This window comes from Sardina pilchardus, chromosome 9 (assembly GCF_963854185.1).
Source record: "Sardina pilchardus chromosome 9, fSarPil1.1, whole genome shotgun sequence".
In the NCBI taxonomy this organism is placed as follows: domain Eukaryota; kingdom Metazoa; phylum Chordata; class Actinopteri; order Clupeiformes; family Clupeidae; genus Sardina; species Sardina pilchardus.
The window spans coordinates 3612363-3638997 of NC_085002.1; the positions used below are offsets into that span (position 1 = coordinate 3612363).

At 44.0% G+C, this 26635-nt stretch overlaps 1 protein-coding gene across 1 annotated transcript in view; it reads right to left on the reverse strand.

The window, feature by feature from the left end:
• Positions 1–26435, reverse strand: part of scn8ab (sodium channel, voltage gated, type VIII, alpha subunit b) — a 61045-nt gene extending 34610 nt beyond the window's left edge. Inside the window, exons 1-6 of the mRNA XM_062545307.1 lie at positions 26357–26435; positions 14779–15107; positions 12230–12348; positions 10366–10455; positions 9929–10057; positions 5365–5456 (exon numbers count right to left, since the gene is read on the reverse strand). Coding sequence (XP_062401291.1) covers positions 5365–5456; positions 9929–10057; positions 10366–10455; positions 12230–12348; positions 14779–15060 — 712 coding nt within the window. The 5' untranslated portion in view covers positions 15061–15107; positions 26357–26435. The remainder of the gene's footprint in view (positions 1–5364; positions 5457–9928; positions 10058–10365; positions 10456–12229; positions 12349–14778; positions 15108–26356) is intronic.
• Positions 26436–26635: the final 200 nt, after the last annotated feature.

Genomic DNA, 26635 nt, shown 5'->3' on the forward strand with positions numbered 1-26635 from the left:
TAAAGTATCTATCTATCTATCTATCTATCTATCTATGTATCTATCTATCAATCTATCTATCTACCTACAGTATATCGTTTTCTTTCTTTTAATTATTTTCCTATCTCTCTCTCTTTCTCTATCTCTCTCTTTTGCACTCCACCCACACCCCCAACGTGACATCTCCTATCCTACATCCTGCATGTAATATGTTGCATACATCTTCAAAATCAAGATTAAAATCTCAGGATAAGGTAGTCCCAACCCCTCCCCCCCAGCCCACCCCCACACATCCATATAGTGCGTCTGTCAGTTACAGTAAATGCCATCACTGACATGTACAGCGGGTAGAAGATGCTAGATTCCAACAAATGAATCTATTTAAGTAAGGAAGTAAAGTAAGTAAGTGCATACATAGTATACAAGAGAAGTGCTCTCACTAGCATATCTTTGTCTTTTTCAGCATTTCTTTTTCACTGAACCAACAGTTTAAAAATGCAGGCTAAAGCTGTTTTTTTTTCTTTTTTCAACAGTTTTTCTCTCTGGAATGCATGCGAAGCAGTGCATGGTGGGTAGGCGTGAGGGGGTGTACGGTATTCCTTTGGTTGGTCACAGCCCTGCCACTCCTGGTCTGTGTGTGTGTGTGTGTGTGTGTGTAGTCTGACACCCTCTCCGACAGAGAGACCACTGAATCGAAAAATAAACGTTAAATTCGGACATGCTCTCCGACTCGCAATCCTCTAGCTTACCAGTAGCGTATGCAGAACACATGCACAGACACTCCACGGGGAGACACCGCCACACTGCAGCGGACTCTGAGCCGGGGTCACCCCAGGTCCGGCCCAAATCACGCCCCAACAGCCTCTGTTACACTGTGACCCACCAGCACAGGAACTCAGCACCAGGAACTGCGGCCATAACTCTTGAGCTGAGCAGGGGCTGGAGTTCCTGGTTTAAGCTCCTGTTTATGAGTAGCTCGGTATAGCGTAAACCAAAGATTCTAGAACAGAGCTCTGTTCTAGAGGCATTCAGAGCTCTGTTCTAGAGGCATTCAGAGCTCTGTTCTAGAATCTTTGGCGTAAACGCTCCCCACGCGAGGCCCACAGTGTAAACGGGGCTGTTGCGGCCCAGACGTGGGCCGGAGTCAGCTGCTGTCTGTTGGTGTCGGATCAGGCTGGCGTGTGCCGATGAGCCTCGTGTCCGTCTGACCTCACGTCTGGCTGCACAGCTCGCGTTAAGAGGTGCACCGGCCACTTCCGCTGTCAAATCACTAACACACGCTTCTGCACACACACAGTGATGCAGTTCCAAAGGCATCGCAAAATAAACCACACGTCTCAGTGCTACTGTGCAATCCAAACATCTGCGGGCTTGGCTTTGAGTGTTTCATATGCACTTATTTCATTTTCTTTCCCTCAGGGATTGAAAAAAAATTGCAATAAAACACTTGGAAACAGACCAAGGTGTACAGAATGCACAGGCACAGTGTGAATTATTGGCCTTCAACATTCCTTTAGGACTGCATCACTATTCAAAAGCAAGTTTCGTCATGGCAACGGAAGCTCGGCACTGCACCTTTAACACGGACATTTCAAGAGTTGCTATGCCACTGGGCATGTGCAGACGGCAGGACAGGGAGGGGAGGAGCCTCACCTCTTCACAAACACTCATCGCACGACCGTAAGCTTGGCTTATGAGAGCGACCTCTCCATCTACAGGAATGCAGATGAAATAGGCAGAGAGAACAGCAGCAGCAGCAGCAGCAGCAGCAGAGCAGAGCAGAGGGAGCAGAGGGAGCAGGGAGGAGAGGAGAGGAGTGGAGAGGAGAGAGACAGAGGAGGGAGGGAGGGAGGGAGGGAGGGAGGAGGTGGTGAGGGATAAGGCTTTACTGCATGCAGGCCATTTAAACACCAAGGCTGAAGACATCATCGTCATCATCATCATCATCGTCATCATCATCATCGGTTATCATCACTGCTATCACCTTTGTCGGCTGTACTGCCATAGGGAGGGTGACATCTGTATTGTGCGTATTGCTGGCGTCCTAAGGCCAATGCAGTGTTCTGACGTATGTGCTTTCAGGCAGGCTGAAGTCTCCATGACCAGTGCTTCAGTCAAGTACAAATTTCTCACTTGCGAACCAATCCTGCTAAACGCCCTTAACCACGGCCCTGGAACCGGACACGCTGCTGTTTAACTCAGCCTGAGCCCAAGAAAAGAAGGCTACTCTTTCCAATCTTTTGAGTTTGTGTGTGTGTGTGTGTGTGTGTGTGTGTGTGTGTGCATAATTGTGTGTTTTGTGTGTGTGTGTGTGTGTGTGTGCATAATTGTGTGTTTTTGCGTGTGTGTGTGCGTGTGTGTGTGTGTGTGGGTGTGTGTGTGTGTGTGTGTGTGTGTGTGTGTGTGTGAAGCAGCATGCAGCAGGATGATATTATACTAGGCTTGGCAGTCTTACTAAACACGTGATGCGTAGTCCACTAGGAAAGACTACAGGGCTAAGACTTTAGCTTTAGCTAGAGTTAGCTTTAAAGTGTTTTAAAGTGTTTTAAACAAGACTTTGCTTTAAAGTCTTTCAAAGTGTTTTAAAGTGGACTGAATGGACTGTAGAATACATTGTAGAATATTGATTCTGCGATAGGATTGGATGTCTGGCTATGTTAGAGTGTCAGTACTGACTGTTGAGTTAGCTGGTAGCCGTAGGCTATATAAGAGTGACTGGACACCATTAACAATACATGCTGTATTGTCATGTGTAAACAACTGTTTTCGTCACATAGTCACAGCAGAATTTTTGATAATCACAACATCCAGTAGACACTATAGATCCTCGGATTAGAATGACCTACTATCCTATAGCAGTGAGAAAATACTAGTCTTCTAGTACCTGCGGTTCCATGAGCATCATCCACACTATACTATAGCTCTCTACCAAACCACACTATATCACACTAAACTATCACAAACGACAGTAGACTACACTGCACTACACTATTACACACTATACAATAGTAGATTGCAGTAGAATACACTATACTCTACTATGTCGTAGGCTTTTTGGCACCTTTTCTGCATTTCAGAAGCTCTTTGTATACTGTAGCATGTGTGGTGTGATGTCTCTATCAGGATCCATGTCAGAGAAAGAGAGAAAATAGTTCTGCCATGGAACAGGCCACCAAGAAAATGTCAAGTTAAGAGGAATAACGGTGGTGAAAGATGTCATCCAAGACAATCATCCAAGCAGAAATCCAAGCAATGTTCCCAGAATTGTGGTAGAGAAGTCGTTCAGGTTGTAGTGAAGGATAGCCTAGAAATCCAGACGCACCCTAGTGGCAATTGGGCAAGTGGCACCCTAGTAATTTGCCAGGGTAGCCTAGCAACTCTCTGTTGGCTTGCAAGCTGGAAAATGTAAACTTCTATCGTGCCAATCACATCATGTATAGAGTCAGTGGGGGAGGGCTTAACGTAATGACGGCTAACCTCAGTGACCTGCGACCAGAAGTTGCGACTGTTAAGCGTGAATTCCCCATCCTGCTACTACTTCCCCATCTTGCTACTGCTAAAGTGATTAGTTGTAGCGCTATCCTATTGCGTGCGTAGAGAGGGAATTTGAAAGACAACCGTTCATCCAACCCCTCCGATTGAGCCCTGCCGCAAGTGAGTTCCCTGACCCTCTTGACGTGGGTCTGGCTCGTCAGGCTCAGTGAAGGACACACCATTCACAGAAAAGGGACAAAGACTTCCAAGGTGATCTTCTGTAGAATATGCAGTACACAGCATGAATGAGTGAGTTCTAACCATGGCTGAGAATTAGACACCTTAGTGGAGGTGTGCAACTTGCTGCTTAAAAAGACCTTTCAGTAAAAGGTAAAACAAGCCATCTTTCTGGTCCAAAGTGGTTTAATGGAAATCTGGTGCAAAGAAACACCACAAAACCCATCAAGGTAGAGAGGAAGTTGATTATCTGCGCTCGGTCGAGTAAGTCTTTTATCTGCGCTGAGTAGGCCTGGTTCAGTAGTCCAGTATGGACTTCCATTACTAGTGCACACTAAAGAATGTCGTCCTTGATACCATTATCACCCACAGTTTACCATGTTGCTCTCAGAGCAAGAAGCAGTGCCTTGTTGCACCATGGTATCTGAAGGAAGGGAATATGAAAACTTTGTTTTGGTGCGCAACATGTCCTGAATGAATTAGCTCTTGAGAGTGGAAAAGAAACATTGAAAGTATCTAACATCTACCAAACGTGTACTACAACATTTCACAGAAACTAGTGATGAATTGAGATTTGACAGCTAGAAACAACAATGCTGAAAAGATTGATGAATTGACTCGACACGTGTAAGACTTAAAAACTTTCCAAGGGAAGCCATACAGTGACTCTTAAAGTAGTCATGGCCTACAGAAGCTCTTTCATCAACATCTACTGTATATGCAGGAAGGACTCAAGCAGAGCAAATCAGTGAGGCCCTTAAAACGTGGAAGAAACACTGAAGAAACTGGTGAAAAGTGAAACTTATTGTGCAAGTGTCACATGGGTAACCAGAACTTTCTATCAACAATTTCTGTACATTAACTACCAGCTTTTCTGTGAACTACTAAACTCTCTCTCTTCACACACATTGAAGAAACAAGAAAGCACTGCAATTGAAATTTCTTGGGCACAAGAGCGGCCGGAACATTCTGTCATCAACTTAGCAGCTGAAGTGAATACATGTAACGACTTACCAGACTTTTGAGTTTTGTAATTAGATAAGCTAGCTGTTTTAAGAGTAAGGCCAATTAACAACAATGTGAAAATGAGAAGAGATATACAGCTTAATTTATGTCATTTGCTTGACAGCTTGACAGTTAACTGAGTGTGATTTAAAGAAGAGTAGACACACTAGGATGAGTCATTCTAAGGAGTCTACAATTTCATTATCGTTTGTGTCCCAGTAAAACTTGTGTGAGCTCTGTAATGATGGGCATACAGTCGTTCATAATGATATAGCAAAATATTAGCCAAAAATAATAGTTTAGGATGATACTGTTTACTTGCCAATCCACAGAACATTTGAGTATGTTAACGAACATGACAAAAGGTTGTCCTGTGTGAAAAATGGCCAGGTATCTCTTGCTTACATTACACTGGAGAAATCAGTGGCAAAAACATGCATTTTTAAATCTGCAACGTTTTGAAAAAAAAAAAAAAAAATGGTGTTTTATATTGATGCATAAAAGGGAGTAGACTGCAAAGCCTATCAAAAATGTGTCATCACCATTTTTGAGTGCAATAACACAAAGGCAAATTAATTAAAGCACTGTTTCCATGGCACCCCGTGTGGAATAGAAGCCTTAGGAAGCACACATGAAGCCAGTCAGCCTTCGAGTTTAAGCACGTCTCACCTGGAATCACAGAAATAGTTTTCAGAGCTCGCAGAACCCTGAATGTTCTCAGCGCGGACACATTCCCCAGGTCCACAAACTCTGTTACATATCTGAAACAAGGGAGGATCACACACACAGAACAATCACGACACAACACACACAAAAACAAACACGCACACACACGCATACCAACACACACACACACACACACACACACACACACACACACACACACACACGCATACCAACACACACACACACACACACACACACATACCAACACACACACACACCCACACACGCATACCAACACACACACACGCACACACACACACACACACACACACACTGCACACACACACAGACACAGACACACACACACACACACACACACACACACACACACTACACAAACATACATACTGCACGTACACAAACCAACTCATGTTCAGCACCACAGTTGAGCACAACAGCACCACAGGGCAGGAGTTACACACAACTGCAAAGCCAGAGGTGGGGAACCGAGAGGACGAGAAGAGGGGGGGGGAGGGGAGGTGGAGAACAGGAAGCAAGAGGGGGGGGGGGGGGGGGGGGCACCCCTAGACCTGGCCTGAGCCGTCCCTTAGGATGCCCCTAAATAGGACTCTGCCATAATCCCTATTCGCATAGGATTAGTATTACCTGGGGACCTTTGGTCATTTTCACCTCTGTGTTACTTGCAGCGCATTGGCACGGGATAATCAACGTCTGTAAATTACTCTATTTTCACTGACATTACACCCGGATATGTCGTATCCTAACATCCGAAAACAACGCAGAAAGTAGAAAAGATAGGCAATTGCAATAGCAATCACTGAGATGCAGATTCGCACGGGATTAGTATTATCACCGGACGTCTGTGTTTGGCGAAATACAGTGGGTAATTTGCGGCGGAATTTTTACTTTTTTTTTACTTTACAAATGACAGACATGGCATATTCGCACGGGACTAAGATCTTAGGCATCCTCCGCAATTATCACAAATCACCAAAGGTCCACAGGTAACACTAATCCCGTGCGAATAGGGCTATAGAGCTACCCACACCCTGCATGTGTTTTTAAAGAACCAATCTGCCCACAGTTGAACACACTGAGGCACGTTTGTGGTGTAGTGACAGGAGTACTGCAGGAGTAATGGCTAAACAGGCAGAGAGGGAGAGAGATACTCATCGGACAGAAAAGAGGGAGAAAGAAAAAGAAGACACTCAGTTGGTGGACCCACACACTGTATGACATGGTAGTGGTCTCTCTTTATGATGTGTGTCAAGTGCTTGGCCTCACACTTATTCAGTTCTTTAAGGATTGTTTTGTACATACTGTATGTTGGAATAAATAATTCCTCAAAACTAAAATATTGCATTTGCTAGTGTCCTGGTTTTTGAGGAGTTACATTTGTTTTGTTTTTTTAAAAATCAGTCACAGGGAACACATTCAGACAACATAATACCAATAAAAAATATTTGTTGTAAATTATCATTTATTTACATGAGCATATTAGGATGTTACTGGCATGATCAACCTCATGATGGTAAATCTAAACCTACATTAATTGTGTGTTAAATAAACCTAAAATCAACGTTGCCATCAACATTCTACATGGAGAGTGTAAATCACCAAATGACCGTTGATATGCTTGTGTTTTTACTCATGAACACTAAATAGCGTACGTAACAGCCCTGTCTGTACTGTACTGTCTATACTGTAGGCTACTGTAGTCTGCTAACTCCACAGTTGCTACAACTGAGTGTCGTCTCTGTCGTGTGTAATGCCTGCATTTTAAATAATTTATACTGGCAAAACTGTTAACTTCTTTCAAATATTTGTATTTATATTGTATGTTTATATTTATACAAACACTTAAACGTAAACCAATTAGAACAATCACTAAAGAATGTTTTGGTAAATTGCGCATACAACAATGTATAGCCTAATGGAACCGTTCACTGGAGTAGTCGGTGGTGTTCTACGACTCTACATCTTCTAACCTTAAACTCATCAAAAACAGTGCTGAATTGTTAACGCATCTATTTGTTGACAGCAGACAGCCTATAAATAATGATGGCGTTGAAAAGTAGCTGGTTTACACAGTGGCGACATCTTGTGAAACGGCCTAACTGAGCCACTGTCGTATCAATGAACTGGGAGCCAATTCTCACTTCATTATAGGGCCTTGGAAATACATTTCCAGAAAATCAAAACACAAAATCCTGTCATCAAAATATGTAAAACAGATTTTTTTTAGAAGAGGTGCCAAATGTAACTACAGTGCTGTGAAAAAGTATTTGCCACCTTGCTAAAGTTGCCTGAAAATAGGAATATAAAATCATCTTTTTGAAATTGATGTCTTAATTTAAAAAAATATATAAAATCCAACCTTTAAGGACACCAGTTTTCTTTGAGAATGAAGAATGTATCGTAAACAAGTAAATGTTATTCCTTAAAATACAGGAGACATAAGTATTTGCCCCCTTATGTTAAATTCCTCTTTTTTTTTACTAAGGCATCAATTTCCAAAAGATGATTTTATATTCCTCTTTTCAGGCAACTTTAGCTTTTTCACAGCACTGTACATAACTGCAGTTGTAGACACAATGAGGCTTTTCTTGCTTCTTCCGCTTGTTTGTTTGTTTGCTTTAGAGGGTACAGGCTTTGAGGAGGCCTAGTTTACGCTGAAAGCAATGTCAGTGGCTGCTTAGTCAGTCACACATGTTCCAGATCAGAGCCTGGCTACTGACTAGTGAACTGAGTTATCATTGTCATAAATGTATGACAAAGTTGCCACATGTTCATCTTAACAGTTTTTAACAAGAAAAAATAACTTTTTAAATTTGGTTTGTAGATTAATGTATTGCAGTGACATCACTATTGAAATTAAAATAAGCAAAAAGATGCTAATTTGTACACCTACTGTAACATCCGGCTCAAGGAGTGAATCTTGAGTTTTAAAATTACATTAGTGATACTTCACACAGTTCCTCAGTTAATGTCTGAGTTAAAACCAGTTCACTTGGTGAGATTACTGAGAAACACGTTTGTCGACACCAATACAATCAGTTTGTAATTTTAATCTTTCAAATGCATCATCATTAGTCATGAATATTTCTAAGACTCTATGTAATAATCTCACAATCAAACACAGAAAATCTGATCGATAATATTAAAATGTATTTTATCTATCTATTTATCAATCTATCTATTTGTCTATCTATCTATCTGTCTGTTACTGTTATTGACTATACAGTATGCTGATTTATTTGGCTATCTCTTTCTCCCTCTCTTTCACCTCTCTTCTTTTCGTCTCTCTCCTTGCTTGCGTTTGCTTTGGCTGGCGTGGGAGAGTGGAGGAGCTAGAGCAGAGGCCTGCATGTGGAGGGGATGGATGGCCTGCTGTTTGAGAAGGCAGTCGAGGTATTGATTGGTGGACTCGCAAATTAGAGTAAGGCTATACCCTGTACGCCTGTATTTTTAATGACAGTGTCATTTTTATTCACTTTTTTTTTTTCCTTCAAAAACTAGCACAACCATTACACTCATAATAATACCTGCCATGGTTAGGAAGTCACATTTAAAAAAGGAAAGATTTGATGTTGATGTGCCTAAAGCACCTTGCACCTGACACTCTGCTAAAAGGGAGGTGACGTCAGCTGAGCTGGGGGGGGGGGGGGGGGGGGGGGACTAGAGTAACTTAACCCTGCCGCCTGACTCAGCACGTCTCCAGCGTGCATTAAGCACTGCACACTGGCAAAACCGCTTCCCTCGCATCCCTCTTGCTCTTGATTGAGCTCTGAAGGGCTGCATTCTCAAATGTATGGGTGTGGACATAATGTGGTGCACTATTACCCAAGGCCGTATACTGGAGTCAGTTCCTATAGCGCATTAGGCAACAGATATACTGGCACAAAAGCCTCACTTAGATTCGACGGACACTTCACTGAGGACTGCGTTCTGAATGTGTATCATGTCTAGAGACTATGATATCCTGTGTCAGGTCTATACAGAAGGGAGTTGTATTGTCTTATGCATCGCTATTTACAGTTTGAAGTTAACTGTTTTGTGTGTTTTGTTTTGAGCGATTTCACTGATTATGTGAGTGTGAGAGAGTGTGCATGAGTTACTGAGTGTGTGCATCTTTATGTCATTTTAAATGAACTGTCAGAATCATTTACCATCTGACAAGGTTGTCATTCTGCACCAAATTCTGGGCTGAAATTTCACTATTTTGGGGGCTAAAACAATCATACAAACCTGCCATATTAAGTGGCTGGAAACTGTGCTTCCAAACCCTATTACTTTATAAAGAAATAGTATATGTCTACATCACTTGAAATACAATATTATCTGAAAGAGTTATAACAACAATTGCAACATTAAAATGTGTTATCTGTTTATCAAGTTCATAATTCCTGAAATATCGATGGAAACTGTTTAGGCTGAAAGATACAGAATGTAAACAACACAAATGACTGAATTGCCACGCAGACTGATTCATCATCATGCATGACGTGTGTGTACAACCATCTACGTGTGTGTGTGCGAAACTCACGCCATGGATATGACCATGAAGTCCAGCCAGTTCCAGGCATCTCGGAGGAACGTGAAGCTATCTATAGCGAAGCCTCTGGACACAATCTTTGTCAGAGATTCAAAGGTGTAGATTCCGGTGAAAACGTACCTGCACAAGCACAAGCTCATTATTCATCTTCAGATATTACATACAGTATTCAAGGAAACATAAGCATAAATGTGCTTTATCAAAATTAATTTAATATCGTTATTAGTTATTAATTATTATTATCAGTGCTGTATTGCTATGTCCTACACATACACACTTAGTTTGTATAGGCTACTTATTGCATAGTGAATAATTTAGCTTTTCAAAAATAGTTGGAGAAGGAGATTATGCAAACTTGCATTGTGTGCAAAAAGAAGAGTGCATTTGTAAAGCAGTAGGAACAGACGAGAAGGAGGGCAAGTACTTACTCCACTTGTTTGGACCAGGGGGGTGGATCGCTAAATGTCATGAATACGCAGTTTGTCAAAATAGTACACATAATGATCATGCTGAATAATGTAGGGAGGGAGTTAAGGAAAACAGGGTGGCCTCGGCACACACACACACACACACACACACACACACACACACACACACACACACACACAAACCACAGTTTGTAAAATGACAGCTGACTGTCGTATAATGCAGATGATTATCAGTAGACACAACCAACCCCATTTAGAAACTATGTGACAGTTGGAGTTGAGATGCTTGTTTTGGCCATTTACTGCGCACACACACACACACACACACACACACACACACACACACACACACACACACACACACACACACACACACACACACACACACACACACACACACACACACACACACACACACACACACACACACACACACACACACTGTGTCACACACACACTCAAAGTTTGAACAACTTGAAGGATCTCCTGCAGCAGAAGTGGAATATGCTGGTTGTGCTACATTCTACATATCAGAAATCTACGTATGTGTCAGTTGAATGTATCGTTTGGAGTTTAGTTGTTTCGTTTGCTTTGTGAGTGAGTTTTCACTGATACACAGAAATCCAGCTGTTTCTCCTCAATACAGGTGAAACTCCAAAACTGTGAATATCGTACAAAAGTTAATTTATATCAGTAATTCAACTTAAAAGGTGAAACTAATATATTATACATGCAAAGCAAGATATTTTTCAAGCCTTTATGTGTTATATTTTGATGATTATGGCTTACAGCTTATGAAAACCCCAAATTCAATATCTCAGAAAAATAGAATATTGTGAAAAGGTTCAATATTGTCGGCTCAAAGTGTCACACTGTAACCAGCTAATTAATCCAAACCGCCTGCGAAGGGTTCCTGAGCCTTTAGATGGTCTCGAAGTCTGCTTCAGTATAGCTCAGATAAATGAACTTTTTTTTATTTTTTATAATATTCTAATTTTTGGAGTTTCACCTGCAATACAGACAGTACAGCCTGAGATCTAACTGTGCCCAGCGCATCTGATTGGTTGGTGTGGTGTTCTGCTGGGTGGAACAGTGTAACCTGATCTGTCTCTCAGGCTTATTCCCATATGTGAGTAAGGCTTCTGGACAGAGCCTGAGTCTGCGCTTTTGCTGCACCCGCCCCAGTTTTCTGCTATACCACCTCATTTGCTACAAGAACGTTGCATAATACACAATGCTCCGGGGAGCTTGTTTGAGTGTACAAGTGTATGTTTGCATGTAGAATTTGTTCAATTTGCCCTTTTTATCTTCCTCTATCTTGCCAATTCACAGTATATTCTTGTATCTTCTTATTGTTTTTTTGCCTGGCTTGTCTCTTTAGATTTGATTTACACTACAATGTAAAGACATAGTTTGTACGACATGTCCCTACACTCTATAAAATAATGGGTCCAGTAACGGTTCTTCAGAACGATACCATAGAAGAACCTTTTTCAGTTATTTAAAGAACCATTTAATGAATGGCACAATGTCGTGCCATAATACGCCTAGCCCATTATGATCTGAAGCTCTGAAGAACCATCTCCAATATGAGGAACCTTTTGCCTGATGTAATGGTTCAACACAGAGTTTCGACCCTCCATGGAACCATCCAGAGAATTAAAGAACCATTTAAGCACCTTTAGTGTGTGGATAACAAAACAGCTGTATTCAACATAAGTCGCTCGATGTCCCTACCTAGTCACCAAACGGTCTATTTTCACACATAATCACAATTCACAAAGACAATCTTGAGTACACATACACATTCTCTCCTGTTGCAGGAAGCGTTTAAGACATTTTAATTTGTATTTCAAAAGGATATGAGTGTATCAAAATTTTAATTGCTATTTTTCTGAAAATACTGAATGGACTAATGATATACAATGACGGTGTCGCGCTGAACCTGAAGATTGTTTTCCCTTTGTTTAGTACTATAAATGTCTGTGGAAGGAGAGAGAGAGAGAGAGAGAGAGAGACAGACAGACAGACATACAGACAGACAGAGAAAGAGAGGTTAACATTTCCAAACAGTCTTCAGTCTCGTGTCAAAGTTGATTGAGATTGACACTGATAAAGAAAAATAATTAAATATTATGGAGTAGACACAACATTAAACATATCATACTGTAGGTGGTCCAACATAACAGCATGTTCAACAAAGGAAGTACACATACAGTATATTCATAAAGCTACAACTAGGCACATCAAATTGAAGCTTGTGAAAAGAGGACATGTTCTTTGACGGCAGTCTTTGACTACCATGGAAACACTCAGCATCTTCATACAAACCTTAATTAATCCTAATAGTTGAAAACTCAAGGGACTCCTAACGCATGTTGACCGGAACCTAAGCAAGTCCTAATACATATTGGAACCTGATGGGCAGAGCCACGGGCAGACCACCACGGGCAGACCACCACGGGCAGACCACCACGGGCAGAGGACAGACAACTGATGCCAACGGCGGGCAGGGACGCCACAGTAACCTGAGCCTGTCAAAGGTTGGCAATGCTGCCCGCCAGTGTCACAGCAGCTAGGGCTGCTACGGGGGCGGGGGTAAGGATGACCACTTCTGTCACCGTACTCTGGGCTTCTGCCACCAAATCTGGCACGACAGGATTCTGCTAACGACAGACCGGACTTCTGCAGCAGAGTGGACAGAGACGATCGACTTTGACCCGGACCTGTGATTCACACTTAAAGGGATACTCTAAGGCATGTTATTTTCCTAGGTTTCATTTTCAGTCTTATTGCACTTTTTAACTTCAGAAGAGACAAGTTTTAAATGGGAAAATTAGCAGAAATCGTAGTCACTTTTAAACGTGAGGCTAGCAGGCGAGATGCTAATGGTCTAACCCGATTCAATGATCTATGCTAGGTTGGAGCTAAAAGTTGCATCGCTAGACTCACAGAATGGCTGGATGAACGGGAAAAGGGTAAATATCAATTGTTTTGCTCGAGGGGAGGTGTTAAATTAGCTTAATTCCAAAAATGGTGGAATATCCCATTAACTTAGCGCTGCAGTTAGCGCTAGCACTGTAATTCACACTTAACTTAGCGCTGCAGTTAGCGCTAGCACTGTAATTCACACTTAACTTAGCACTGCAGGTAGCGCTAGCACTGTGCTATATACACAACATGACCTTGAGCCCAGTGATGCTCAGATGATTATCAATGGCATCTAAACACTGTGGCGCACGTATAGAGACTGAGGTCAACATTGGTCTGTGCATTGCAAAGTTAACAAACACAATTCGGCACACAGTAACAGTTCAATGTCAACGATTTTGTGTTAACATTCTATTTCAACACCCTTCGCCCCAACTCCCCTGTATGTTCGCTGAGGACTACCTCTTCAAACTGTTTGCAAGTATTCGCAAACATTTGCAGAGAAATCACAGAAAACGCGAACGCACATCTGAGCTAGATGTTATTAGATTTGATAACATTTTTGATTTTTCTATCATAACATTGGCACTTCGGATGACAAGAAGACATTCCCATTTCTGGTATTCCATGGCGTAAAAGTGAAGCCCTCACTCTCACTATCCCCGTTGTGCGGAGGCAGAGCAGGTAAGCGTAATGTTAAAGATTCATAGCATCAGCAGCTGTGTTTAGCCCCAAAGAGCCGCTTAAACGAGCCTTATCTCTCTGAGCGGGTGTGATTAAAGACCCTGGATGTCCTGATGCAGAGGGCATATCATATTGAAAGCTGTAGAACAGTGTGTGTGTATGTGTGTGTGTGTTTGGGAGAGAGAGAGAGAGAAAGAGAGAGTCTCTGTGTGCATGTGTGTGTGAATATCAGATGCCCTGGGGAACAAAATGCCATCTCCACCAGCAGCATTTGTTCCATGCATCTATCCCTGCATCTGCAGAAACAACACTCCCCCCCCCCCCCCCCCCCCCCATCCCATTCCCCTCCCTCCCACTAGGCTCCTCCCCACTCCACTCGGTCCCTCCCTCCCCATCCCAGCCGGTTCCTCCCCATCCCACTAGGCTCCCCACCTCTCCTCCCCATCCCGCTAGGCTCCTTCCCATCCAACTAGGCTCCTCCCCTCCCCTCTTCATCCAATTAGGCTCCTCCCCATCCAGCTAGGCCCCTCCCCATCCAACCAGGCCCCTCCCCTCCCCTCTTCATCAAATTAGGCTCCTCCCCATCCAACTAGGCCCCTCCCCATCCAACCAGGCTCCTCCCCTCCCCTCTTCATCCAATTAGGCTCCTCCCCATCCAACTAGGCTCGTCCCCATTCCACTCGATCCCTCTCCCTCCCATCCCACCTGGTCCTTCCCCTCCCCTCCCCTCTCCATCCCACTCGGCTTGACCTTGAACTCTGACCTCTTGACCTCTGGCTCCGTGCGCCCCCTACTCACTTTCATGGTCTGGTAGTAGGGGTCCAGGTCCTCCAGCGGTGTGGCCGTCATGCCCGGCGGGATGTCCCCGTAGATGAAGGGCAGGCTCTTGCCCGCCTCCAGGTCGCGGTTGGGCTTGGGCCCGGCGTCCTCGCTCTCATCGCGGTGGCTGCTGTCCGAGCGTGGCTTGACAGGCTTCTTCCTCTTCTCTTCCTCGATGCGTTTTTCAATGTTAACGAGACTCTCGGGCGTGAAGTACTTGAAACTGTCAGGTCCTGGAGGTGCAAACAGGGGGGCGGCCATCTTGGCATCCTGCAGCGAGGAGCACTCTATTTATAGTCCATTAAGATCTATGCATCACATAGGGATGCAGGGAGAGGACAGAGAGAGAGAGGGGGGGGGGGGGGAGAGATTGGTTAAAGTTACTATATTGGAGATCAAAGACATTTCGTTGGACTCGGGGCAACTGGAAATCAAACTCTCCACCAGCATAGAGAGAGAGAGAGAGAAAGAGAGAGAGGGGAGAGAAAGAGGGGGTGGAGGAAGACAAAGTAACAATAGCAGAGGGAGGTCTCAGAAAATACACCAGCTGAAAAGAGATCTTCGGTTTGAAAACCAACACACATAATCATTTGTAAATGTATGTGTCAACATGTCTGATATATACAGTATGTCAAGTGTTATATACTGTATATATGAAAGCTCTGGTCATGTGTACTAGCATATAATCCTGTGCAATAATCTAGAAATATGTCATGCGCTGATGAGAAATCTTGGCCTCCGTGTTGAGCCCTGTCTGAGTGATGGTGCAGTTGGATTGATCCAAGTCATGCAACCTAGCAGGGTAATCTTTAGAAATATAATCACCGTAATCACAACAGTGATAGATCAACTAGGGGTAAATGCCAGCCATTATTTGGAGTGGAATATGAGGCATTATGCAAACTGTTGATCAATACAACAGAGACCAGATGCTGCAAGCTTGTTAAGACATTGCATCATCTATGGCTTTAAGAGAAATGCTACTGGTCATAATTAGCTTTTTAAAAGCACAAAGGCTAAAGCAAATCAATCAAATCAAATTGTAAATCTAGGCTGAATATGGGATTTAGTTAACACAGTGCATTCATTGTAGCCAAGAAATGAGTTTGTAACTGTGTCCTATACAGAAGGTCATCTAACACATTCAGTATGCAAACACATCTATACATACTGTAGTCCGTTCTCTATATTTGACACATCTGTGATTCGTTTTGTTTCTGGATGTGATCTTCCAATCAGATTGCAATACACTTTACACGTTATAGACTATGACAGGCTGTGCTAGGATATTAAAACATACCGTAACCTGGAGCATAACCTGTAACCTGATATAGTAACCTGGTGCATAACCTGTAACCTGATATAGTAACCTGGTGCAACTGTGGAATCAAATGATTGGATTTATGCATGAAATGTAGTCTGATATTAACCTGAGGATTCAAGGAACAAATAATACATTGAAGCTTGACTTGACAATTCCTCAAAATCAGTAATCTTTCTAAAGATCAAATATAAACAAAACCAAGCAGGGTTCTCAGTCTCAGTCTGTCAGACCAAATCATTTTCAAGCATATCAAAGGCTAAATTCCATAGCTTAATAGGTAAATATTTATTTTCTCGCCATTTAAAACTGGATATAAACCATAATCTAGTCAATCTCGTCAGTCTCGTATTGAGTTTATTTTCAGACAGAGAGTAGGCAGCTCAGAGAGGATGAGAGAGAGCGAAATTGGGAGTCGGTTCAGGAAGTGACCTCAGGTGCGGAGAGGGCAAAGGTCACGGTGAGGCCTTGATCACGGAACCTCACGGGCACCAGCCTGCCTGAGACGCAGAACACCAACACCCCTCTCGCTTCCCTCGTGTCGTCCGTCTGCTGAGGAGAGGCTGCTGACCACAACCTACATTAGCGATAGCCACCGCCCTGCTTCATAAATGAATCAATACATCTTCCAGACTATAGTGTGCTTCCTTGCTCTTACATATGATGCACCATTCTTCTGCCCTACACGTCCCGCCCAGGAAATAAACTACCCGACATCTCCATGCTGAGCACTGGCATTGTGTATAAGCCGCAGGACAGTGTTTTATGCAAGTTAAAAGAAACAAAACCATATTCATACCATATCAACTGCCCCCGTGTATTAACCTCATCGCTGAAGAAAGTCAATCTATAAGCTGTGGCTAATAGTTGGGAAATGACGGTATCATTTTCAAACCAGAATATGTTGCATGGTTTCGTCACGTTTGTTAATCAGTTTGTTTGAGGAGAGGTTGAAGGCCCCTTGTCATCACCATGTAAATGGCCCCCTCTTCCACACCATCAGTTTCACCCACTGATCTATAAAGAATAACTGGATAGACTATCCCGTTGTTGCCACCCCATCAACAATGAAGCCAATGGAACGGTCCCGAGTGGTCCCAATATGGCCACCGCGGTGTTCCAGTTCCATTGTTGCAGAACTGCAACATTATTTTACTGTCTTACTGTCTATGCATTCTACTGGCAAGTGGTCCCAATATGGCCACCGCGCAGAGGCTTATATGACGTAGATGCGCTATCCAGTCATTCTTTATAGATCAGTGGTTTCACCCTCCACCAGCCTGTGTCCGTGTTTAATGTATCCAACATGGCCCACGGTGGGAAAAGGAGGCTAACTGTCTAGTGACATTGATCCACACATGCACTACACATTCTGCCCCCAACGCGCTTACTCACTGGAGCAGCTCACACACACACACACACACACACACATACACACACATACACACACTACCCAGTATGGTACCATAATGCTCCAATGGCAACAACAGAGTGTTCCTCAGATGCCGCCCCTCTACCCTACCAAATACAAACACAAGGTTGAGCGCTAACAACTATTCAAGCACTTCATCAGTACTCAGATCTGTACTACAGTACTCAAATACAAACACAAGCACTTCATCAGTACTCTGGACTATGCTTAGTATTGCACTCAAATACAAACACAAGCACTTCATCAGTACTCTGGACTATGCTTAGTATTGCACTCAAATACAAACACAAGCACTTCATCAGTACTAAGATCTGTACTTACTGTAGTGCTGTACTCAAATACAAACACAAGCACTTCATCGGTACTAAGATCTGTACTTAGTATTGCACTGACGAGAACTGTGACTTCTTAATATTTTTCATTCAGAATCAAATGTTGAAAAAAAGAAAAAAGAAAAAATCAAACCAATTCCAATTCTTGAAAAGAAGACAACATTCCTGACTTTGAGTAGAAGTGAAACAGCCTTTTCTTTTCACCCCAGCCATGCGTCCTATACCTCTCTGTCCAGCAGACGAGCGTACTGTATACTATAGGCCCATGCCCTGTCTTATGTCATGAAAGCCCTTGGCCTCGGTTTAGCTGCAGTGACGCGCTGGCTAGCTCTGCTGCTCGCTGGCGGCCGAAGAAGCAGGAGCACACACACACACACACACAGATTTTCCCAGTGGCCAGTCAGCAGATGCTAAATCTACTGTGGGCTTGACCAGATCAATCTGATTATGCCTGTGTCTGCTGCTCACGCCGCTGCTCTCTCCTCAGGTACAGTATGCTGGGGAAGACGACTCGGCCCACACACACGGATGAATATTTATGCTTCTGTTTCCGTGTTCAGGGGAAATTAAAACCAGTTACTCCTGGAGGTGCATGTTTTTTTTCCCTTTGTAGTTTTTGTATCGAAAGCAATAAATGATCTACCCGATATTTATTCACATAGTCTCAATTCCGATTTGAGCCACTGGACCATCGATGTGTATCCATATTTATACACTTCTCATTACCACTGACAAGCTACTAAACTGACAAATATAATGATGATGATGATAATACAATGATAACTAATAATAATAAAAAAAAACCCTACAGTAATTCCCCGCATATAAGCCGCATTGTGCATAAGCCGCAGGACAGTGTTTTATGCAAGTTAAAAGAAACAAAACCATATCAACACCATATTAACTGCCCCCTGCATTAACCTCATAGCTGAAGACATTTTGTAAAATCAATGTATAAGCCGCGGCTAATAGTCAGGAAATTACGATAGTAGACTGATATGTATGGTGCTGGAAGAGTTGAATAATCACACAGTGTGTGCGATGACTTTCTGTTCCATGCGTAAACTACCGCTCCACTAATGTATGGCTACTGCTTAGTGGAATAAAAGGCAAACGTGGTTTTGTAGAGCAACGCTCTTCCTTGGGTCACCCTGAACCCAGGCAGTCCGTCTGTGGCCAGCGATGGAGCTTGTGTGATTGACCAATGGTGCTGCTGGCGCATCCGCTGACTATATTCTAATGGAGAACGATAAAATATGAAATGACATGACCCAAGCATTTGCTGCTATTCAGCTATAACCCCAAAAAGGCAAAAAGCACAGCTCGCTTGTCCTCTGTGTGGAGCATAAGGAGAGCTGCTGGGTTATAAGCTGGGTTAGAGGAGGAGAGCTGCTGGGTTATTGGCTGGGTTAGAGGAGGAGAGCTGCTGGGTTGGCTGGGTTAGAGGAGGAGAGCTGCTGGGTTGGCTGGGTTAAAGGAGGAGAGCTGCTGGGTCAGAGGGGGAGAGCTGCTGGGTTGGCTGGGTTAGAGGAGGAGAGCTGCTGGGTTGGCTGGGTTAGAGGAGGAGAGCTGCTGGGTTATTGGCTGGGTTAGAGGAGGAGAGCTGCTGGGTTGGCTGGGTTAGAGGAGGAGAGCTGCTGGGTTAGAAGAGGCTGAGAGCTGCTGGGTTGGCTGGGTTAGAGGAGGAGCAGCTGGTTTAGAGGAGGGGGAGAGCTGCTGGGTTGGCTGGGTTAGAGGAGGCATCATCACTAAACATGGCCCCATCTCTCTGCTGAAACTAACATCACTCCACCTCGGCCCAGCGCTTCTCCTCCCATACTCTCACATGCCCTAGTAACACACACACACACACACACACACACACACACACACACACACACACACACACACACACACACACACTATATCAGTTTAGCCCAAAGAAACACACATTAACAAACACACCAGTCACCTCTGTCCCACAAGAACAAGAGAGATAGAGAGACAGAGAGAGAGAGAAAGAGAGAGAGAGATAGAGAGACAGAGAGAGAGGAAGAGAGAGAGAGATAGAGAGACAAAGAGAGAGACAGAGAGAGATGAAGAGAGAGAGAGAGAGAAAGAGAAGACCCACAAAGAGCCACATTACCCCAGAGCCAGACCTCTTTCCGGCCTCCCCTCACTCTCCTCCACTTTCCCCCGCTCTCAGACTCAACCTAAGAGTGATTTAAGTGCTTCATTAACTTAGGCCACAAAAAATCACAGATTACGTTTCTGGCGTTGATTCACATGCTGTAGCTACGGCTACACCCTGAGTCACTATAGCTGACGGCTCCACAGAGTCAGGGGGTGGAGGAAAAGCCTGCCAAAGACCGAATGGACATCCACCCTTCAGCCGGTCAGCTCGGAGTCGGAACATTCTATTGCGTTCATCAACAAGCAAATTCTAAAATTCCACCCGAACCCTCCTTCTATGACATTTTAAACAGACCAGTGTACCATTGAGACATCACCTGACTACTATTCCCAGTCTGATCTAATGGTCAGAATGTATGTAGGACTGCAATAATATTAGATGCTCTTAGCTGACAAACACTAACTGTTTACCAGATACGGCACTAATAAAAACACACTAAAATGATTTAAAAGGGGCAATTCCAAATAAAAGCACGGCTTTCATGAATCTTTATATATAAAAAAATTGATAACAGCACCTAGTGTGTCAACACACATTAATTCTAAATGACATTTGTATCGTTATTTCAGGCCTCTTCCTGAAAACTTGCTTTCTGAGATGTGAGATTTTGCATCGACAGCAACAATACTCTCTCACTGTTTGCAGTGCCCTGAAAGCAGAAAGCCATGGTCAAATTTGTCAACACTGCAAAACTGAAGCTGAAGTCCCCAAACACAGAAACAGCCGGACCTACAGTAGCATCTGAAGGGACTATACAGCTTCACACACGTCTGCATTTGTGTCAGGTTGTGAAGCAATACGTGTTTAAGAAAGCAAAACCTTATTTGCCACAAGATATATTGTCTTATGAAGCTAGCTGGATAGCATGCTAATTTCACTAGGCAACACAGAGCAGAGACAATCTGAGAGGCAAAAGACAAAATGGTTGTTTCTTCATATTCTTTTGTTATTTCTAGTTTATTATTATTTTTGTCTAATGTTCAACTACAAATCCTACATATAGCATCTTTAAAAGCTTATGAAAAATTAAAAAGTGCACTAACTGACAGAAAACACAGCAGGCCACACAGCCACACACACTATGGGGCATTGCCACTGTGGCACGCTACACACAACATCTTCCTGTCACTGAAAAAAGCAGTTTCTCTTTTTTTTTTTAATCTTTCACAATTTTACTTCCCAAAGCAGCTTCACAAAGGAGGACAAACTGAAAGGTGAACATTAATAAAGAAGAGAGAGCAAAAGAGCAAATGTGAAAATAACGAAAGTAGTGAAATGAAAAATAAAAACCCACAGCTGACCTCTAAATGTGTAAACTCTAAAGACAACAACAGATGATATTAAATTCTACAGCAGTTGGAATAGCCAAAACAAATGGGATGAATATTACTGTTCCAAGAGTAAAAAAGAGTGGCCATTTTGGAAATCCCTGACAAATTGAAAGTTCACTAACAATGTATTATTCATAAGTATTGTTTTTACCCAAGGACTGAACTTGTGCTTCGGTAAAACAGTATAAATCTGAACATAAATTTGTGAAAAGTGATGATTACTTATAATAGTTAATAGCCTAGTAGTTATTATTTCCATAGCCATTAGAGTATAATTACAGTATGTCTGGTTGCTATTGTGCTAAGGTGAGAACTCCCCCTACTTATAATGGCCAGCACTAATTTAATCACAAAACATATTTAACAGGCTAGATCATACTATTAGATGCAGCTATTACATTGATTTTGCAAAATGTCTTCAGTTATGAGGTTAATATACGGGGAAGTTAAAATGGCATTAATATGGTTTTGTTTCTTTTAACTGAGTATAAAACACTGTCCTGCGGCTTATACACAATGCAGCTAATACACAGGAAATTACTGTAATTCAAAGTTAAAAGACATCAAATGTTATCTATTAGTTGTAAATTATGCCTAGTCCAACAGAATTATTGATTATTGAGGATTGGTTTAAACAGGGAAGTGTTCTAACTCAAGTATGAAATATTGCTTTGTCAAATCCAACCTAATATCGTTGGCATAGGCCTCTGTGATGACCTGCACCCTTTAAACCATCACTGCAGCATTACACAATTGATTTTACATTTCATAGCGAATGTTCTTTAAAAAGCAAACTTTGGAAAAAAAAATTTTCCTTTTAGTGAAGTCTCATGAAATGCTAAAATTTGAAAGTTTTAAGTGAATTATTATTAAAGACAATTCATAAGTTATTCTTTTGATCTCTTTTTGTGTAGCCATAACAAATAACAACTACAGTTCAAACCTCACATACTGTACATATAATATTCAAGCTGTCAAGCTTCTCATATATTTTTCTAGAAGGAGCTGATTCATGACACTTTCCCTCTCTCTCTCTGTCTATAACACACACACACACATACACACACACACACAAACACACACACAAACAAACACAGAGTGAAAGAGAGAGAGAAAAACATGCTAATACTGTGACTCTCAATAGCTGTGTAAAAAAAAAATAACATAAAGTGTTAGTAGAGGTTTAGCAACAAATCGCTAGTTTGAACCAGCTACTACAGATATATACAAAAATTAGTAACTCTATGTATGAACTTTAATAGCTAATTAGCCGTTCAATCGAGTGTGTGAACAGACAAGTGCATGGAGGTCAGACAGATAATTACTGTAGTGGTACATCCATCTGCCTGCCATGCAGGCGCATGTTGTCACATGACTAGAGCTGAATCATCAGTTGCACTCAAATCACCGCCCGCACACACACACACACACACACACACACACACACACACACACACACACACACACACACACACACACACACACACACATACACACACACACACACACACACACACACACACACACACACACACACACACAGGAGGAGTCGTTCCTAGGTCACAAGAGTCGTTCACAGTCATTCATGATGCTCAGAGGGGTGGTCATTTCCAGGAAGGGCCGGGGACTGCGGCCCGGTGCTGTATAATCCCGCTAATGGTTCTCGATTACAGACTGGCCGACCGGCGTGAGTGTGAAGCTCGAGTGCTGCCTCCCGGGAGAGAAGAATATTCTGATCCCTCCCGTAAATCATCCTACGATAGCAATGCCCGTCTCTCCACACAGCGTGTCCTGTCAAAGCCCACCGCTCCACATGCACACACACACACACACACACAACATCTAAAGCTAATCAAATAAGAGAAGCCTCATAGTGCATCCACAGCCATGGCTCTGTTTGCCTGAGCCGCATTGGATCCTATTTTAGAGATAAATACAGGCACGCGAGTGTGTTTGTGTGTGTGTGTGTGTGTGTGGCAGGGCCCTCCTTCGGTGCACGGCTCCCGCCTGCAGCTGCACTGACAGAGAGAGAGAGAGAGAGAGAGAGGAGAAACTCCATGACTACCAGAGCCTGACCTCCAAGTCTCCTTCCCGTGCCAGCCACAGCGGCGGATGCAGCCTCAAGGTGAGGCGGCGTGGAGGAGAACAAGGTGGGCCGTCCCGTCCCGTTCCCGTCCCGTTCCCGTCCCGACCGACAGGCCCTTCCGCAGAACCGGAGCCACCGGCCAGCTCACACACCGGAGTAGAAGCGCCGCGTCTGGGCAGTAACGCCGGGACAAAGCCCCCTCTACTCTACTCAGCTCCGTACAGCACAGCAGAGGAACACCACTCCGTACAGCACAGCAGAGCAGCACCACTCCGTACAGCACAGCACAGCAGCACAGCTCCGTACAGCACAGCAGAGCACCACCACTCTGTACAGCACAGCAGAGCAGCACAGCTCCGTACAGCACAGCAGAGCACCACCACTCTGTACAGCACAGCACAGCAGCACAGCACAGCAGCACAGCTAAGCCGTCTCCACAGAGAAGCACCACTCCGTACAGCACAGCACAGCAGCACCACTCCGTACAGCACAGCTCCGTACAGCACAGCAGAGCAGCACAGCTAAGCCGTCTCCACAGAGCACAGCAGCACAGCTAAGCCGTCTCCACAGAGCACAGGCATATCGTAACGACGTGGAGCACAAGCAGGCCATCCTGCACTCGCATAGGTAAACAGCTCTCAGGCTCCTCCCCACTCTAAACATTTCAACGCTGAGGAATTCTATGCCATAATTCTATACCATCCCACTGTTTCTATACCATCCCATTGTTTCTATACCATCCCACTGTTTCTATACCATCCCACTGTTTCTATCCCATCCCACTGATTCTATACCATCCCACTGATTCCTGCCCTGGTCTCTACTGCTCTATTAAACACAATTCAATGGATTCACATGGCACCACTCAGTACTGGCCTGTTTGACATGCTCTACAGAAGGCATGATCATCTTACTTTCTCTCAGTAGCTATTAGCATTGAACTAAAACAGAAATACTGTATGTGCTGTTGTGTTGTGGAATACGTGTGGTGATGGTGCTAAGCAGGGAAATGGGGGAGACTCCACCGACTTACAGTGAAACATCCAGCCTGTTCTGGAGAACAGCACATCAATGAACTTCATCCCCTGCCTTGTGCTAATCACAATGCATAATATACATAACACACACACACACTAGCAATGCATCAGAGCTTTCCCTATGTATACTATAGAAAAAAGACACATCCACTTTCACTTCAGTGAATGTGTGTGAGTGTGTGAGTGTGTGTGTGTGTGTGTGTGTGTATGGGAGTGTGACTGTTGTGCCTCTCTAATAGATTGATTTGACTTATGACTAAATTCCGTTCATTCATGTATTCAAAGAGGGCAAAAAACCCGTAATTTTCACCATCTGACTTTGAATGGCAAAGCAGACCATTGATCACTCACACACACACACACACACACACACACACACACACACACACACACACACACACACACACACACACAGGATGCATGTACACCTTTTCCTGGCCTACAGTCCCATGAAGAGGGGAGAGAGGGTGAACGCCATGTCAGAGTGGGAACGCGTAATGAACTTCTTTATCGCCCCTCAACAATTCCTCCCCGTCCCCGAGTTCGTCTCCTACTGCCCTCTCACTGTCCTCGTTGGACCACGAAACCCGCGTGCCGCGTCTACTCGGTTTTGCGCACTCCCGTGTCAGGGGACCACTTTGTTCGCCTTCTCTCTCTCTCTCTCTCTCTCTCTCTCTCTCTGTGTGTGTGTGTGTGTGTGTGTGTGTGTGTGAGAGAGAGAGAGAGAGAGACTGAGAGAGAAAGATAAAATAAGAAAGGGAGAGAAAATAAGAGGGAGAGGGGGAAAATGAAGAGACAGAGCAGGTTCTATCGAGGCGCCCGCCCTGGTCCGGCCTTCACCTCCATACTAAAATACTGCAGTGGGGCTTCCGCGGGAGGTAGGTAATGTCAGTCAGTCAATCCCAAACGTCCGCTCCGTTAACGGTAAACGCGTCAGTGTGTTTGCAGTGCGGACAGGCGAGGCTATCGATATTTCCGCCTTGTGCCTGTGTGCCTGTGTGTGTGTGTGTATGTGTGTTTCTTTCATGTGACAGTTAAAACGGCAATGAAATGGGTAAGCCACACCCGCTCACGGTACCTGGGTGTGCTGCTACAGCACTCCGCAACGGGACCGCTAAGCCCAGCCAGACCCTGTCCCAACAACACTGGCCGTCTGGCATCTTAAATGGCGCCTTTCATATTCCGCCTGGCAGCAGTCATTTTCATAAGTGACATAACAAAAAAAGAGCACACCAATTCCTCGGAAAGCAAAATAACTCATACAAAAGAAAGCCGCGAGCCCGTGCTGATCTAGAGGCAGCGGTGGGGGACGGTGGGGTGGGGTGGGGGAACATAGTTACAGCCTAAGTCTTATAGCACAATTTTGGATGGGGGTGGAGGAAAAATGCAGTCAATGAATGGTAGGGATAAATAACGGCTCTCTTGGATGACTCGGTCCCTCTGTGTCTGAACAATATTCAGGCGCATTAAACTTTGACGCTCGGACTTCCCTGCCCCGCGATCTGCGTACATTCTACATTTCGACACAGATATGCCAGCCAACAGAACGCAAGGCCAACACCCCAATTTACCTGTTTTTCCCATGTTCACACGCAGCCTTACGAGTACACAGCTAACAAGCACGAATAAAACACCAGCATTTGGACGGTATTACCTGCGTATTCTCTCCCAACGGCCGGCGCGCGCATTACATTCGACCGCAAGCAGAAAAGATGCTGAGCGCGTGAGACCGCTCTGCGCTCTGCGGCAATAGAGGCCAGGTGCCGGAGCCCGTCCTCCGCGGCGCGAGCCAACACACAGAAAGCTGCTCGAGCCCACAACAGCAAAACGTCGCAGCCTACTTACTTTTCTCCAGGTGTAGAAAGATCCAGTACAGATGTCACGCAGTTAACTATGCCGGAAAGACGCGTCAGAAACTGCGGTTGTCGCCATATTGTTGCCGCTATCCGCTACCTTTCTTCCTGGTCCGTGCATCGAGCCTGCATAATTGATGACTCTCAGCAAATTGTTAGGGAGTGTCAGCAAGTGCTTCTATTTGCTAGGGAGTGTCTGGAAATGCCCACAACAAAGAAACGAAAAAAAGACGAGATGCTGCAGAGCGTCCGGCTGCTGGGAGAGGGGGCA